Genomic DNA, 17,303 nt, shown 5'->3' on the forward strand with positions numbered 1-17,303 from the left:
CCTTCCTTCATACGTATTTCCTGAAAATTACAGTCTACAGAAGTTCAAGTCCAATGTCAACAAATATCTTCTTTCGTCTTCTCAACCTCCAACCCAAGCACGGTACTAAGTACTATAGGTTCTAATACCTCTCGTGTTTGGGGTTCACATAAAAAAAAAATCACCAATCTTGTAGGAATCATTGCTTCAAACCATTAATAGTTGAGATTCGTGATTTATGTTTTTATTTCTATTAGGTAATTCATTGCGCATGTACTTCCAGACATATTTCATAACATCTGTGTGAATATTTTGCATTATCCACAGAAGGAATTCAAACTAATTAGAAGTATGTCAAGATCTAAGAGTATCTAAAGGAATATCCAGGGCCGAACATATAGCAGATTCCTTGGGATGAACATATAGCAGATGCATGCACATCGGCCTGTGATTTAGAAGGGTCCTGGATCCCAACAAAGGCCCTTCAATTCAGGTAAGAACGGTTCTTTCCTGTCCTACTTTCCCAACAACAATTTTCACATGGGGGTTCGCTGAACAATACTGCAAGTATTGTTCAGCGAAGTACTTCGTGAAGAACTATATAGTAACCAGACAGAGATCAGCCATTATTATCCAAAACCACCTCGCAGAACGATTCATACTTACAACAGGTAACTTAAGACCATTTTGCGAATACCGAACATGTCAGAACATTCATCTGTCAGTGTAAGTTTGGACATATACGCTCCTATCATCTACCAGAAGTTCGTCGAAACTTCAGTGGCTGTACGGTGGTGCTGCCATTCCGCGAATTAAGTAATGGGTCTATGTACATGCCAACTACAGAAATATTGCTGAGAACACGACTCGTTATTAAAAATTACCTGATCTCTTATATCATATTATAGAAGTCTGAGAGGTCACTCTCTCAGACAATAATACAATTGTGTCTTTTTGTCTATTATTACTTATGGTGCTTAGGGCTATAGAGCTACTAAGTGTGCTGTGATTAAACAGTTGTTACAGACCCAGCGTGCTGCCCTCCTAATGATGTCTAGAGCATGTCTAGAGCATCTCAACATCTACTGTGGCTTTACAGGTTCTGTTGGGAAAACTACCAGAACGTTATGAGATACAGATACATGAATTATCATCTCAAGAAAGTACGCCCTTGTTTCCTTGGAAGATGTGCAGCTTGATTTGAGTGCCTCTTTGGCTTCTGAAAGGGAAAGAGTGCATTCCATCTACATTGAAAAGTGGCAAAGAGATTGGAATACTTCAGATCTTGGTAGTGTAATGAGAGAATTTTTTCCTTTAGTTAGAGAGTTCAAGAAGAAAGAATTCTTATGGTTTTCCCCAGGATTGTACGGCACATTCCTGCTGTCGGGTCATGGCAGCATTAATAGTAAACTGTTTAAACTAGGACTGTCTCCTACTGCACTTTGTCTGTGTGGGGGCTGAAGAGAACGTGGGTCATATCTTATTTGATTGTATATCTTAATTGACTACTATTTGGACTACAGACAAGAACTTCAACTTACTGCAGGAAATTTTCACACTAGTGAAAATAAACCTTTACTTGTTCGATCCCAGGTTGCATTTAAGACTCTTAATACATTTGCTACACGTGTCTTCAAAAGGAGAGATGAACTTCAATCAGTTAACCCAATATAGAATGTTGTTCTTGTGACTCTTTGTACCTCAGGGTTGGTGCACAGAAAAGCGACTTTAACTACGAGTTCTCACAGTGATTACTTGCATTAGATGGTAATAATGTTATTGCTATATATTAGAACTACTGGATTTTTACTGCCTCTGAAGATTATACTTTTTGTTCCTTGGTAATGCTACTCCAGTGGATTATCCTTTTGGACTTGTATTGTTTGGTGAACTGTTGAAACCAACTAAGACTTGATATTGATTGTACAAAATACATATATTTGTTAATGATGAATCTTTCCCTATTAATAGTTTGATGGTGTGAAATTTGATCCATGATATTTGGACTCTTTCCTGAACGAAGAAAATCATGTCTAGAGGCGCTTTCTCTGTTTGCTGATTCTGATACCAGGACTTTTGGTAAGATTTACACACAACAAACTCTACACACACACACACACATGACCGGTTATGGCGCAAGCCTCACCACAAGAGGTATAAAAGCAGCTAATGGGGGAAACCCTGGGGTCCGCAACAACTATATTTAAATACTTAATACTTATCATGTTATATTATTAATTTATTTTGAGTGTAAGATGGGCATCATGGCAAGATCCAATCTTCCTTATATTTCAAGCGTGCAGTTCTAAAGCGGTGTTTGCAGGTCGGCCGCGAAATGGTACACTGGACCTAACCTATTGGTAACTCTCTAAGAGGCTTCCGAACAGACAGTGTATAATCTCACTGCCTCTACTTTGCTAGATAGTGAGAGGAAGGAGTGCAAGTAGTGTATATGCGGAAGTATTGCCGAAGTCACATTGTCAAGGAGCTGGGTATGTTCTTGCCGTGTGTACGCTGTATTCAAAATTTCATTACTTCATACAACGCTACTTCCCCTTCTTTTCTTTCTACTGAATACATCATGAATAGTCAAAGAAATAACGTCATCCTTTAGAAACTTGACTTTCCCTAAACCAATTTTACTAACAGTGAAATACTTTTCCTTGGTGACTTTAACGCTCATAACTACAGCTGGCTTACGTTTTAGAGTCGCACGGACCCAACTGGTCGATTGCTCATTTACTTACCACAGTATCAGACAATCCTAACCATATAGCTAACACTCTTGATCATTCTCACAACCTTTTCAAGTACACGGTCGAGGTGAGGAGTCACTACGCATCTCATATCACAACATGTTGATGGTCTCTTCTCCAATGGAGCCTTTCTCTCGTGGCCATTCTCAACCTACAGTTGTTTGGCATTACAAGAATGCAAAATGGGATGATCTTCAAGATTACTGTTTCAAATCTTCTGATATCAACGTTTGCTCAGGTCATGTCAGTGAAATAATTCTTGTAGGGATGAAATCCTTTATTCCACATTCCACCTTAATATCTCGTCCTTTATCTAAACCGTGGTTTTCCAATAAATGTGCTAAGGCTGTTCAAGATAAGAAAACTATTGCATATCGCAACAGGCTTGCATCCAAATCACCAGGTCCATTTTCTAACTACACAATTGCTAGCAACATTTGTAAAGCAGTTATTAATCAGCCCAAACTATATTTTGAACGGGCTAAGAGCAGAAACCTTACTTCTTGTCCAAAAGGTAGTCGAGCAATCTTGTCTCTTGCCAAAGCTATTGGTCCCATCTCTGCCCCACCTTTGTCCAAACATGGTGGTTCAACTGCTACCTCAGCTAATTATAAAGCTGACCTGCTATCACCCTACTTTTCTTCTAAATCCTTTATTAATTAGCTCGGAAAACCACCTCCTACCATTCTCAGTATACTCCATTTCAATGCCTCCTGTGGTCTTCAGTCAAAAGTATGTCAGAAGGGTTTTTAACAATTTCGATGCTAAGAAAGTACCAGGTTCTAATAGTATTTCTCCACTTCCTCTCAAAACTTGTGCTCCTGGGTTTTCTTCTGTTTGTGGGCCGCTTTTTCACTTTCTTATTCCACGGGTGTTTTCTCTTCTGCTTGGAAATTTGCTCATATCCAGCCAGTTCCTAAAAAGAGTGACAAATCCCTTCTATTTAATTATCATCCGATTGCACTTTCTTTTACTCTTTCTAAAGTAATAAAGAAATCCATTCACAGCTAACTCCTATGTTGTTGTTGCTGCTGTAGTAGTAGTAGGATTTTAGGAGCATCAGCGACTAAAGCCATATTACTCCTTGTATACGTCTGTAAGTTAGGTATGTTCTGTAGTCGATTTTCTGTTTGCTGGACGAAAATCCTGAGTTACTGGGAGAGAAAAAAATATGCTACGCTCACCTGAGACAGACTAACTCAGTAACGTTGTAAAAAAGGCCCATAAAAATTCCTCCTATCATCGACGGGACTAGAACTCAGGTCAGTGCGGAGAGGACGGCGATTCTACCAACTACGCTACCCAGAAGGCTGCTAACTCCTGAACTATTTAGACACCTTCCATCTGATCAATGATCGCCAGTGCGGATTCTGTCAGTGTCGATCCACTGGTGATATACCGGCTTCTGTTACTCATCTATGGACAAATTCAATGGAAAAGTTTGGTGAAGCTGAAACAGTTGCTCTTGGCATTTCAAAGGCTTTTAATGGTGTTTGGTATAAAGTTCTTCTTCATCTTACGGTTTCCCAACTGTCTTTTGTAATTGGATATCCAGTTTTCGCTCTGAGCGTTTTCTTAAATTAATATATAAGTTATTAAATCTTTACCAATTTATGCTCCTTATTAAGTAGCCATTGCGGATAACAGAGTTGGTGTAATTACTGTCCTCTCCACAAGAGATGAAAAAGATTCGAATTCCGTTAATATCGCTTGGAATTTTTATGGGTCTTTTGCACAAAGTAACTGAAGTAGTAGGTGAGGGTAGCATGGTTTTTTTTCCCGGAAATTCCGGTTTATCGTCCAGCAAACCAAATCGATCGCAAAAAACAACCTATTTATTAAGTAAAATTTAATTTTATTTATTATTTCAAATCATATGTTAATTAATACCTAATCTCTTCGGAATAATTATAAATCCTATCACTCAGCATAAGGATGAACAAAAGTCATTCGAAAAATGAGTACTGTATACGGAATTAGATACATAACATGTAAAGACCTATAGAAATACCGAAGAACTATATAAAAGATTAGTGAGCATTGATAAGGAAATCTCTTCATATGCGTTACCAGATGGCTTTCCCACACCTAAGAGATAATACCACATGGCAGGTGAGAATTCAGATTACCCATGACCTTCGGGTGGGAATGCATTCAAAGAGTGAAATGAACTCAAAGCCACGTCTTTACAGCTACTGAAACGAAAAGTATAAAGCAGACAGCAACAAATTCTTAACCACAGCTATTTCTATTTGAGAAATAACAAACTCAAAGAAATTTCTAGAAAGGTTCAGCAAAGCCATTCCTTCCAAAATGATGATTTAAAGACAGAAATAGAAATTTTTAAAGGCAAACAAACTGCTAAACAGCCATCTACGTGGCAGAACCGTGTGCAAATGTTGAGGTAATTCTCGAGGGGTAGCTTATAATTCCACCGGAAGCGATCATCGGTTGTCTTGAAGACCAGTGGAAATGCCTTCGGGCATATCCAGTGTGAGTCGCAACTTCGCGACTGTATAGCCTGTGGCATGTACTCTAAGGCTGGTCTAGTTGACAGACCTAGCTCAACTGATGATTTTTTTTCTTTGCAATCGATGTCAGCAGTGTACCGATCTCAAATTAGAACTTGGTGCGTTACGAAAAGAATTTGAGTCACTGAAGAAACGAATGCTTGCCCTAGAAACAAATGTAACTGGGAGCTCGTAAGGGACTCAAGTATCTCGTGACTGTCAAGGGATGCACCCCAATTCGGGTCCCAGTTAAGAAGAATCAGATGCATACAGCTCTGGTTGAAGGTGATATAATTTTATTGGGAGACTCAATTGTCAGGGAGATGGGTAACATTTTTTGTAATAAAGATATGTGGTTCAGAACCAGAGTGTGTTTGCCAGGAGCAATAGTTGATGATATTGTCAACAGATTGTCAGATTTTAAGAGAGGTAAAGAGTAAAGAGTAAACAACATTAAACGCACAAGATCTGACCATTTGTTGGATAAATATAGGACTATGGTGAAAAATGCCGCGAGTTATTTGCATAAGTGTGCAGAATGCATAAGTGTCTGCAATTCTGCCCAGACACGATAGGAGGGATTATGCTGAAAGCCTTATGGATTAACTCCAGACTTGAGGGAATCTGCAAGGCTCTGGGTGGGAGGGGGGATTTTTATCAGCGTGGCCCGCATTTGTAGGTAGAAGGAATCTATTTTATAAGGATGGTATTCATTTTCACAAAGGTGGTGCCAGGAGCCAGTGGTTATAACCACTGGATTCTGGCACCACCTTTGTACCGGCGAAGAGCATCTTGTACTCGCTGGCCGAAGAATACCAGCTGTTATCACTCCTTTCAAAAAGGGAGTACATATTAGATAGCGTATCACAATTAACATCACGAAAAGGAAAAATAAACTTTAAAAACTTTTACTGGATAATAGGAAGTCTTTTATATGAAGTCTAAAATTCAAAAACTTATTAGAAGACTGTATTGAGACAGGTTTATCACTGAGAGGTTGATTGGTTTTTGGTTTAGAATAAAACACTAGACAAGAAAGTGTATATGCTTGCGATTTATAAATCTATAAACTACATACCGGTACATTCTGTAGTCGGTTGCGAACCTCACATGCAACTCTTGCCCAAGACGGAATAACTCGTCCACGGTGTAAATAAAAAGCCCGTGAAAGTTCCTTCTATCACACATAAAGTATTTCTGAACTTCAACCGGCCACAGGAGTCGAATTCGATACTTTTTCCACATAGTGTGAAAGAGATCTACGCTCTCTGACCACTTTAATAAGACCATATGCTAATAGCGTCTTAGACCGTCTTTGGCCGGAATCACTGCTCGCGCACTCCCTTCTACTTCAACCCACGAATGCTCAATGGGATTGAGATCCGAGGATCGGATAAGCCAGGAGATATGCTTGGTCTTCCTCGTCTTCATCAAATCATGGCATAGTTGATTGTTACATTGTCATCTTGAAAGTACTCCTGTCCATAGGGGAAAATATGCAACACTGCGGATGTACACCTGTGCAACAAATTCGGATATGCTCTGATGTCCAGGGTGTTCTCCAGTGTGAATATGGGACCAAAAATATGCCACGAAAGCCTTCTACACACACCATTACGCCTTCTCCTGTTCTATCCGTACACCACATGGTTCCAGTACTTCGTGTGGTTTCTTTGCTTTCCTTACACCGATGCAGCCATATTTTTCAGTTGGTCTTCGAGATCAGTACTTACGTGAAGGTCTTCTACTCTCTATATATTGTAGCGTTCTTCACATGATGCGGGACTGATCCCTGGAAAACTCTCATAAAGTTCTGACGGCGGATCAAAAACGCAACTAGCATGGGCAGGGGCGTATTCAGAAGGGGCAGAGGGGGCATATGCCTCCTTAACCATGCGTATAAATGTATGCGTATAACGATAGTGAGCATGGGGACGGTAACAATATCTCATTCATCATATATCGCTGTCTCCTTCCAGCAGAATGCAGCGTTTATACTACAGAATTAGATGTAATTCAGCTAGCAGCGGAACACGTGAACCACTTATCCATCCCACAGACTGATTCTTTAAGTGCGTTATATAAACTTGAAGAATTATATACCTTCACATTACGTCGTGAATCAAATAAGATTCCATTTGAAACGATTAAGTACAACAAACCAATCCGTTACTTTTTCCTGGATCCTGGGACATTCCGGCATTCCAGTTAACGAGCTAGAAGATGAAGCGAAAAACCCAATAAACTGGACTGCAGGAGAATTTCTAGTACCATATAACAGACTACAAATTGATAACATAAAGAACTTTTGGAGAAAAATGGGTTCAAATCTGGCAAACACAAACTAATAACAAACTATTCAGGGTAAATATTCGTCATACACATTTGACTCATCTGTTTCTGTTAAAAGGAGATAATCCACCCTAATTTGTCAATATTGTTGTAGGCAACTAATCGGACAACACATTCTTGTTGACTACAGTCATCATAACAGCATCCGAAGAGTGGCTTTTCAGTCTTCACCCAAATTACAGCAGTCACTTACACTAACACACATAATGGGATCAATGCAAATCTAGATGAATTTTTCAGATATTCAAAATTAATCCAATCATATAACCGACTTTAATGTAAAATAACTTTTAAAATAAAAGTGTGCAACTTTTGAATTAGCACATCATCGTCTTAGAAGCCTTTGTACCAAAAAAAAAAAAAAAAAACTCATTTCAACTAACCAACCGATACCTTCGGCCCTCGTGGGTTGATAAAATCACCGTCCTTCCCACACACCGGGTGGAATAGACCTGAGTTTGAGTCCCGTCGATGACGTGAGGAATTTTTATGGGTCTTTTTCACAACATGGCTGAGTTTGACGGTCTCAGGCGAGGGTAGCATGGTTTTTTTGTCTAGCAAAAGAGAAAATCAGCCATAGAAAACACGCAATTTACAGAGATTATACACGGTCCTTAGTCGCTGATTCTCCTAAAACCCCTCTACAAAACTGATCGTTATTACTAAGAACGATCCTGCTCTTTGAACACAAGTGTGGCCTCTCTCTCTCTCTCTCTCTCTGCTGTAACACCTACACGCATACTGACAATTATACCTCTTTGGAAGTCCAGGAGATCCAGCCCGTCTCCATTCCTGGTGAATTGATTTCGGCACAAGTCGAATCACATGGCCTTTCAGCGCTATCTTGCTCACATCAAGCACCTGACTTCTTCTATTCATATATTTGCGTAGATCGTTGAATACAACCCAAACATCATGGCCCTAATAAATTGGTCAGGTAGAATAGCTACCGACGAATCTTGATTTATTTTTCATGTTTTTTTTTAGTTTTGTTTTTTTGGAATAACAAACAATTTAATGAATGGAACAACTCTGTATAGTAAATATTAAATCTTCTTAAATGCAACTGAAACACCAAGTGGGGTTATTATTTACTTTCTGAGAACGTGGTTGATTGTAACTGGAGCTCTCTCTCTTTCAAACACGCACGCCATACACGCACACCAGCGAAATCGCGTAAAAGGGATAATAATTAGACAGAAACAGATAGTTCATGAAGTTGATACATCATAGGTGCTAACAACAGCTGCTCCGGCCCGTGGCAACACAGGCAACGGATAATATTAGTGCACTGCTCATTAATCTCTCTCTACGTATAACATTATTGCGTGAACATAATTGAATCTACATTAAGCTACCTAATTTTTTTAAAATTTCCCTTTAAATTTTAATCTACACTAAGCATGAAACCCCAAACACGAGAGTTATCAGAACCTATAGTACTTAGTACCATGTATGGGTTGAAGGTTGAGAAGACGAAAGAAGATATTTGTTGACATTATTCTTAAACTTCTGTAAATTGTAATTTTCAGGAAAGAAGGAAGGTTGTACCAAATACGGAAGTTGAATGAATAAATGAGGAAGAAAAAAGTTGGTCCTGTTAGTTTGAAGTTGTACAGTAAAAGGATGTTTACTGGTTGCCGCACTTGTTCTGACTGTAGAGACTAATTCAGAAGAACAGTGCCCAGGAAGTATCTATAGAAAAAGCATGCAGCAGAAACAGAACGTCTAGGATATAGAGTGGAGACTCTCTGTTAGAGATGAATCATAATTAACCTAACTGCCCTCTTTTGAATGGAATCTAGAAGCCTGGGAGAGGTTTTTGGGGACACCATCCCAGATGTGGGAACAATATTCCATGTTAGGGAAGATTTGCGATTTGTGCAGAGTAAACAGCTGTTTGGAAAAACAGCTGCTTTTCCAAACAGCTGTTTGGCATAAGCACATTACAAAACAGCTGTTTTGTAATGTGCTTATGCCAAGAGAGATTAGAAGTCAGAGTAATCCCCAATAGAGATATATGATCTTGCCTAGACGTCGGAGTGCCATTGAAGATAAGCATAAGAGCAGAAGAATTCTTTTTGCGAGATATAAGACAGGACTAAGTTTTAGAAGGATTGGAATCAAATAAGTTATCTTTACCCCCACTGGAGATCAGCATTTATGGAAGTGGTAGTGGATATTTGAGAAGTTGAAGCTGTTTGTACAGGACAAGGTTTCCGAAAATAAAGGTGGTATGTAATGCGCTATCACCAGCAAACTATGGATAGGATTTACAGTTAAAGGAAGGTCATTAATATACAAGAGGAAAAGAGTGGGATAAAGAACTGAACTTTGGTGAACGAGAATTAGTGGAGAAGTTATAAGATAGAGAGCCGTCTACAATCACCTCTCGTTAGCGGTCAGAGAGAAAATTGGACACCCAATTACAAAAAACAGTTGGAAAACCATAAGATGGAAGCTTATTTAGAAGACCGTTATGCCAAAGCGATCAAAAGCCTTTGAAATGTCAAGAGAAACTGCTTGAGTTTCGCCAAACTTTTCCATTGAATTTGTTCATAGATGGTTAACATAAGTCAGAATATCACCAATGGATCGATATTGACAGAATCCATACTGGCGATCATTGATCCTATTAAAGGTTTCTAGATAGTTTAGAAGTTGGCGGTTAACGGATTTCTCCATTACTTCAGAAAAAGTAGAGGTAAGTGCAATGGAAAGATAATTGGATGTAAGGAACTCGCCACCCTTTTTAGGAACTGGTTGGATATGAGCAATTTCCAAGAAGTAAAAACACATGGAATAAGGAAGCATAAAAAGGCGTAAAAACACATGGAATAAGAAAGCATAAAAAGGCGATACAGAACAGGAGTAAGTTAAGGAGCACAGTTTTTGAGAACAAGTGGAGAAATATCATCAGGACCTAGTACTTTCTTGGCATGAAGACTGTTCAAAATTATTCTGACGTCCATTTGTCCCCCACCACAGAGGGCATTATTGTTGTTGTTGTAAGGTTTAGGAGAATCAGCGACCAAGACCGTATTGCTCCGTGTATACTGTCTGTAATTGCGTGTGTTCTGTGGTCGATCTTCTATTTGTAATATTTGCAATGTGCTTAGGCCAAGAGAGATTAGTCAGGGTAATCCCAATAGAGATATATGATCTTGTCCAGAAATCAGAGTGTCACCAAAGATAAGTATGGGAGCAGAGGATTTCTTTTTGCGAGATATAAGACAGGACTGAGTTTTAGAAGGATTAAAATCGACTAGTCTTGTCTTTTCCATAGACTACCACAACTCTGCAGTTTGATAAGACAGAAAAACAAAAATACAGAAAAACCCGGCTGTAACTAGGAGAATATGGAATGATCAGTATGAAACTGAAGATAAACAGAATAATCTGTTTCATATTTCACTTTACAAACTGCTCGTATATCAAATTCATTTCCGGAAAAGATTATATTATCTTTAGATAGTAACTTTTCGTTGCTACAGGTGGCTAGGGATGAAATATATAAGGGCAATTAAAATCATGGCTGTTTTCCTGCTGAAAGATTGTCTCTGGGAAATGTGAAAAGGAAAAAAAAAAAAAAAAAAAAGAGATTTCAAAACAGTTATTTAAAAACATTTGGATCTGCAATATTGGAAGCCGCCGTAGCCTATTGGTCAGGCGCGCGGGTGCATAAGTACACATACCTTGAGTGACCGGGGTTCAAGCCCGTGACTGCTAAATACGTGGTGCTGTTTCTAGTATTCAATCTATCTTGCGAACTCCTCTGACCGTTTGGTCGTCCAGGAGTATAAACAGAATATTTATTGTCTTGAACCCACCAAAGCGGACATGTTTACCAAACTGTTGTCATTGACCTCTCTTTGTCCCTCCCATTGAGATGTATGAAGTGGAAAACCGGGGTTATAATCCGCGGTGTAAATTGTACTGTCGATGCAGCAGATAAAACCTCTTTAGTAGACTCAAAAACAGTAGCCGGAAAGAATTCAAACAGGAGACATGGCGATTGAGTTTTAAATATTGGGAACTTGTTTAGGTGTAATATATTATTTGCATGAGGTCACAGGAACTTTGCTTCGGTGCGTGAAGGTGTAGAGAAGTTGAAGGGTTGGAGAGCGTCAATCTCATCTTATCTCTAAATTTATATTTATAATGAGGGAGCTCGTTGTACCTTCCCACGTTAGATATTAATTAAGGTAAAGGGTTTCTTCAAAATATTCGCCATCAGCTGCAACAAAACAGAAATTATTTAAATGAGATCATTGTATATTAACATTATATTTTCATAATAATAATTTCCGCTTTGTTTTTATTATTATTTACAATAAGCCAATAACAAAGAGGTTCAAAAAACAGTCCCTTACGAAAACATGTTCGTAAACTCAGGATAATTTTTATAAAATGAATTAATTGACAAAGTTTAAATTTATTTCTTAAATTTACTAGGCAATTTATAGTGCCTAGTATTAAAATGGTTACTTGTGTACCCAATTTTGTAGTATTCTTGAGTTTGCTGTTAGATTTACACCCTAAATATATTATTTCTGATTAAAATGGACTCAGAGTATGTTTTTCCAGGTCTGCTTGGCGGTTGCAGTTCTGGGGAAATGAAAAACTCTTCTCCTCACCTTTTACCTTGGATTACTTGTGCTTCGGTCCTCCTTAACAGCATAGTCGCTTTGTCACTTAACTGGAAAAGTATAGGTTCCAGTCCCGTCCCCGTCCCATATTGAACGAATTTCTAAAGGTCTCTTCAGTCGGGGATACAGTTCGCCCATCTCAGGAAGAAGTAAGGTTTCCTCCACATTCATTCCTGGACTGATTTGAAAACAAATTTCTATACGGTGTCACTATGGCTAATGGGGCTTTGTATTTTTTTTCTTTTGTGGTAGGGTTTCGAATTTGCAACATGCATACCACGTCTACCGACGTTACTGCAAAAACATAATCAGCATATTTCTTTACTTTATAGGAACCAGGCTTTCTTTTTCACTTTCGGTATTATGTGTTTTTTTTTTTAATATAAACCATAGTATTAACTTTACACGAAATGCAAACCTTTCTGTTATCAAATATTGTTTATCACGTTCGACAGTGTCTTCAAAACTTCTATAGCAACTCGAGTCTGCCCATAAACAGTCAATAATTTCTCTCCACACACACATTCATTCCAATCCCTATCACACAGAAGTTCAGTCTGCTGCATGTCATTTTTTCAGATATTACCATGGACTGGCATCTGTAATTCTACTCGTAATCAAAATCAGTTCGAACAGGCGCATCAATACAACCATGAGAGTTCCCTAAATAGTGTCCTGACAAGTGGGCTGGCTGGGATCTTATCAACTGTACAAAAACAGCCCACTTATTAATCCAATATAACTCTGCTTTGTGCTTTTACAGCTTAAATGGGTTGCATTATTCTATCTGAAATGGCAAAGTTCAGTACTCATATTTTATTTAAACAGATATCCTCGGGATAGGCGTACCCACGGGGAGAAGAAGGCTAAAGCCCCTAAGAATATTAGCATTAGTAGAGGCAGAAAGCAAGCTTATACAGCATCAGCCAAAAAAAAAAAAAAAAAAAAAAAAAACACTCCCATTTCACCCATCCATTCTTTCCAAATGTTTGTCTGGTCCTGCCTTAAATTTTCCACGACAGATGTAAGTTTGTTCCTGCAATCAACTACCCGCTGGCTAAAGGCAAATGTCCGCACATCTATTCTACAAGTCTTTCCTCAATTTCAGTTTATGCCCCCTCAGATTTGTAATCTGGGCAAGCGGAAGAATCCCATCAGCATTTAGCCTGCGCAATCCATTCAAGGCCTTACATACTTTAATCAGATCGCCTCGCAGGTGCCCTCTCCAGACGTTGCAATTTGTAAAACTCAAGCCTTTCTTCGTAAGAGCACCCCTTTGTTCCACTCACCAATCTCATTGCCCTTCTCTGCACTTATTCCAGCAGCTCTAAATCTTTCCTAAAATGAGGCCTCCAGACCTGTATACAGTACTCAAGGTGTGGCCTGACCATTGCCTTATACAAGGGAATAATCACCTCCTTATCCCTGCTAGAAAAATTCCTGTATATCATTGACAAGACACCATGAGCTACTCTTGTAGACGGCCTGCACTGCTCAGAAAACTTCATATCTGACTGCACAATTACCCCCAGGTTTCTTTCATTCTCCACTACCCCGAGTGCAACACCACCCAATTGGTATGTTAGTCCGTAAGTCCTAATGTCCCTCTGTATAAGGCAATGGTCAGGCCACGCCTTGAGTACTGCGTACAGGTCTGGAGGCCTCATTTTAGGAAGGATGTAGATTTGCTTGAGCGTGTACAGAGAAGAGCAACACGATTGGTGAGGGGAATGAAGGGATCCTCTTACCAAGAGAGGCTTAAGTTCTGCAAATTGCAGTGGCTGGTGACTGGGCACCTGCGCGGTGATCTGATTGAGGTCTATAAGGCCTTGAACGGGTTGAGCACGCTGAATTCTGATGGGATCCTCCCACTTGTTCAGAATACGAACCTACGGGGACATAAGTTCAAATTAAGAAAGGACAGATGTAGAATAGATGTGCGGAAATTTGCCTTTAGCCAGCGGGTGGTTAATTGCTGGAACAAACTTCCATCTGTCGTTGTGGAAGTTGATAGGTTAAATAAATTTAAGGAGGAACTGGACAGGCATTTGGAGGGTATGGTGTGATTTTTTTTTTTTTTTTTTTTTGCCTGATGCTGCATAAGCTCCTACACTTGCTTTCTTGCATCAAGTGCCACTACTACTACTACTACTACTAGTCTCGGATTATTGCTACCCATATGCAGCACTTTGCATTTGTCAATACTAAACTTCAGTTGCCACTTCTCAGCCCATCTTTTCCAGATCGTGTTGCAGGATTACATGACATAACTGTACTGTCAGTAGTGCGATTATATAATGTAAAAAATATTTAACAATTAAAATTAATTTAATAATTAATATAAGACTCTTACCCATGGATCTTTGCGACACGAAGGAATGGATAAGCTTAGCTCCTTCTACTGCTTCCAATGATTGCGCGATCTATTCCTTCGCGTAATTTTGTTTGCCAATTTAAAACCAGTGGTAAGGAAAGGGGACCAGGTAAACCGTTTATCGGGAAAAGACTTTCCCCCTCCCTTTAGCGCTGGCTTAAAATCAGGAAACGATTTTCTATCTTTTACCGCTAAGCTTATCCAGTTCTCTGTATCGCAAAGATCCATGGGTAAAAGAGTCTTATACTGAATTTTAACCGATTTAACTTAATTCAAAATTATTTGAATAATAAAGAATGCTTAATAAAAAAATAAAGAACATGATGCTTGTAAACATCCAACGTTTAAAATACGAGAACCCCAGTACGAAAAAAAAAAAAAAAAAAATATGAGGGCGCTACCGTCTGAATTTGACATTAAAAGTACAAATACAAAATTTAGCCGCCATACTTAAGTGAAAGTGAGTCAAACCGTTGAAGCTGCTTGAATTTCAAATTTTCATGGTATTTCCATTATTTTAATAACAAATTTCATTCTATTATTGAGTTCTTTGCTACCGTTTAAAAGCTTTTATTCTTATTAAAAGATCTATCTTTTCAGTATGAAAATTAATATAAAAAATACGCATCTGTTGATAGTCAAACTTGTTTGTTGTGTACAGAAACATCTGGAGCCTACCTGGCTTTTCATTGGTTCAAAGGAAAGGCGTATAGAACATAAATATAGACAACCTTTGACACCCACTTCACTTCAGAGATATTTCAGCATTCAGTAGCGCGGAAACCATGACTGTACTGCACGTACTGGTTCTTCTAGCCAGCGTTTATGCTGTGAGCAGCTTCATTACCTACATAGAAGTACGACTCCCCCTCCCGGTAAGTGAAAAGAACTTTAGAGATAATTAAATTATATTTATTTTCTTCCACCTTGAATAATTAATTAATACATCGCAATAAATTTAAAATTTTCTCGATGATGTATGCAAATTAATTTAAACTAGAAATAGGTTTAACTAACTATACATAGAATAAGGTTATTAGCCTTCATATAAATTAACGCTAGATGGCGTATATATCTTAGTTGAAAGAATTTAACTGCATACGTTTAAATCATTAATTTTCCAGGTACATTAAACCGACCGACAGACCGTAAGTTGTAGCACAGTGGTTATAATCAACGTCCACTCCACACCGGGTGGATGGATTCGAATCCCATCGAAGATACACGAAGCTTACATGGTCTGTTTTTCACGTGGCTCAATTAGTCGGTCTCAGGAGTGGACAGCAAGGTGTCTTCTCCTTCCTACAAACTCGGTTTTTCATCCAACTACGCAGGAAAATCAACCACAGAATGCACGCAATTTGTGGACATCATCTATAGATGGGTAGATGAGATCGTTCTCAGGTAGCCCTAATATGTGTTAGACTGATGGTGAGCTGATGTCAGATAGTGGCCACCATTCAGTATCTTCATATATTTCGAATTCACTTTTCAAGTGTTTTCTAGTTTGTATTTTGCGTATTGGGTTTAACTCGGGTGCGTTTTATTTCTTCCTTTGCATCCTTTCATTTCTTCACTTACGCTTTAAACCAAATGAACAAATATGTACACTACCTGACCACTTTATTTGGACTATGAACGAATATCATCTAGTACAGCTGTTTGGCCGAATTACTGACACGTTGTAACAAGGTGTTGAAAAGTAACGCAAACTGCATTGAGGCAGAGAGTTTGCGTGTTAGGATTAGGTATGAAAGCAGTTCTTTTATGCCTGTTCCTAACGCCTATTCTATGTCTGTCTATTCTATATCTACACCTATTTATACCTATTCTTAAGAGATTCATTCTTGAGGTTTCGCCCATCTGTGTGTATATCGTTAACATGTCTGGTCATGGTTACATGTCAAGGTGAAGAGCACGACGCGTTCTTACCGGACTTCAGATTCCTCTAAATCCATCGATCGTATCCATCGTGTTTTACGTAAAGGTAACTATGCCGAGCATGTAGGTCCAGTTGCCTCAGTACATCTGACTGCTGTCCTCGAATATTTGATTGCCGAAGTTCTCGAATTGTCAGGTAATGCTGCCCGTGACAATAAGAAGAGCAGGATCATTCCTTGTTATCTCCAACTGGCTTTTCATAATGATGAAGGATTGAACAGACCGCTTTCTGGAGTGGCCATTGCACAGGTTGGTGTTCCTCTTAATATTCAGGCTGTTCTATTGCCCAAGAAGACTGAAAATAAATCTTAAGCTTACTAGAACAAAAACACGTGTATGATAAGTATAGTTCATTTTTTTCGAAATTCCAGTGGTCTGGATACTTTTGACGACATATTGTATTATGTTTTCGCTCGTGCGTTCATGAGCTGATTTGCATGCTGTGTAGGTTACAACATCCAGAATAATTCATGGGGGTTCCGTACTCCTTACATCTGAACTCAGCTAACAGTCCAGATTGAAGGGACCTTTAAAAATTCCTCCAGTCTCCGATGGCATTTGAGTCCAGACATCTTCCAACGAGTGACAAGGGAAGAATTCTCCATCTTTTCACGAAAGGAGAGCGGGTAAAGGATTGCATTCCGCATCCGTTCCTCGAAAGTCTTTTAAACAGGTCTGATAGGATGCTTAGTCATATTATCATTGTCCATCTACTGAGAAATAAAAATAAGACACTCCAGGG

At 38.9% G+C, this 17,303-nt stretch overlaps 2 protein-coding genes across 2 annotated transcripts in view; one reads left to right on the top strand and one right to left on the bottom strand.

Moving 5' to 3' along the window:
* Nucleotides 1-15,352, bottom strand: part of LOC150085185 (immunoglobulin domain-containing protein oig-4-like) — a 302,327-nt gene extending 286,975 nt beyond the window's left edge. The window contains exon 1 of the mRNA XM_090373077.1: nucleotides 15,299-15,352. The gene's annotated coding sequence lies outside the window, so the exon portion shown is untranslated. The remainder of the gene's footprint in view (nucleotides 1-15,298) is intronic.
* Nucleotides 15,353-15,365: 13 nt separating this feature from the next.
* LOC150085189 (beta-hexosaminidase subunit beta-like) overlaps nucleotides 15,366-17,303 on the top strand; it is a 69,275-nt gene continuing 67,337 nt past the window's right edge. Inside the window, exon 1 of the mRNA XM_090373075.1 lies at nucleotides 15,366-15,495. Within this exon, the coding sequence (XP_090229201.1) occupies nucleotides 15,406-15,495 (90 nt within the window). The 5' untranslated portion in view covers nucleotides 15,366-15,405. The remainder of the gene's footprint in view (nucleotides 15,496-17,303) is intronic.

Source organism: Mastigoproctus giganteus, chromosome 5 (assembly GCF_048544385.1).
Source record: "Mastigoproctus giganteus isolate SK-2022 chromosome 5, ASM4854438v1, whole genome shotgun sequence".
Taxonomy (NCBI): Eukaryota; Metazoa; Arthropoda; class Arachnida; order Uropygi; family Thelyphonidae; genus Mastigoproctus; species Mastigoproctus giganteus.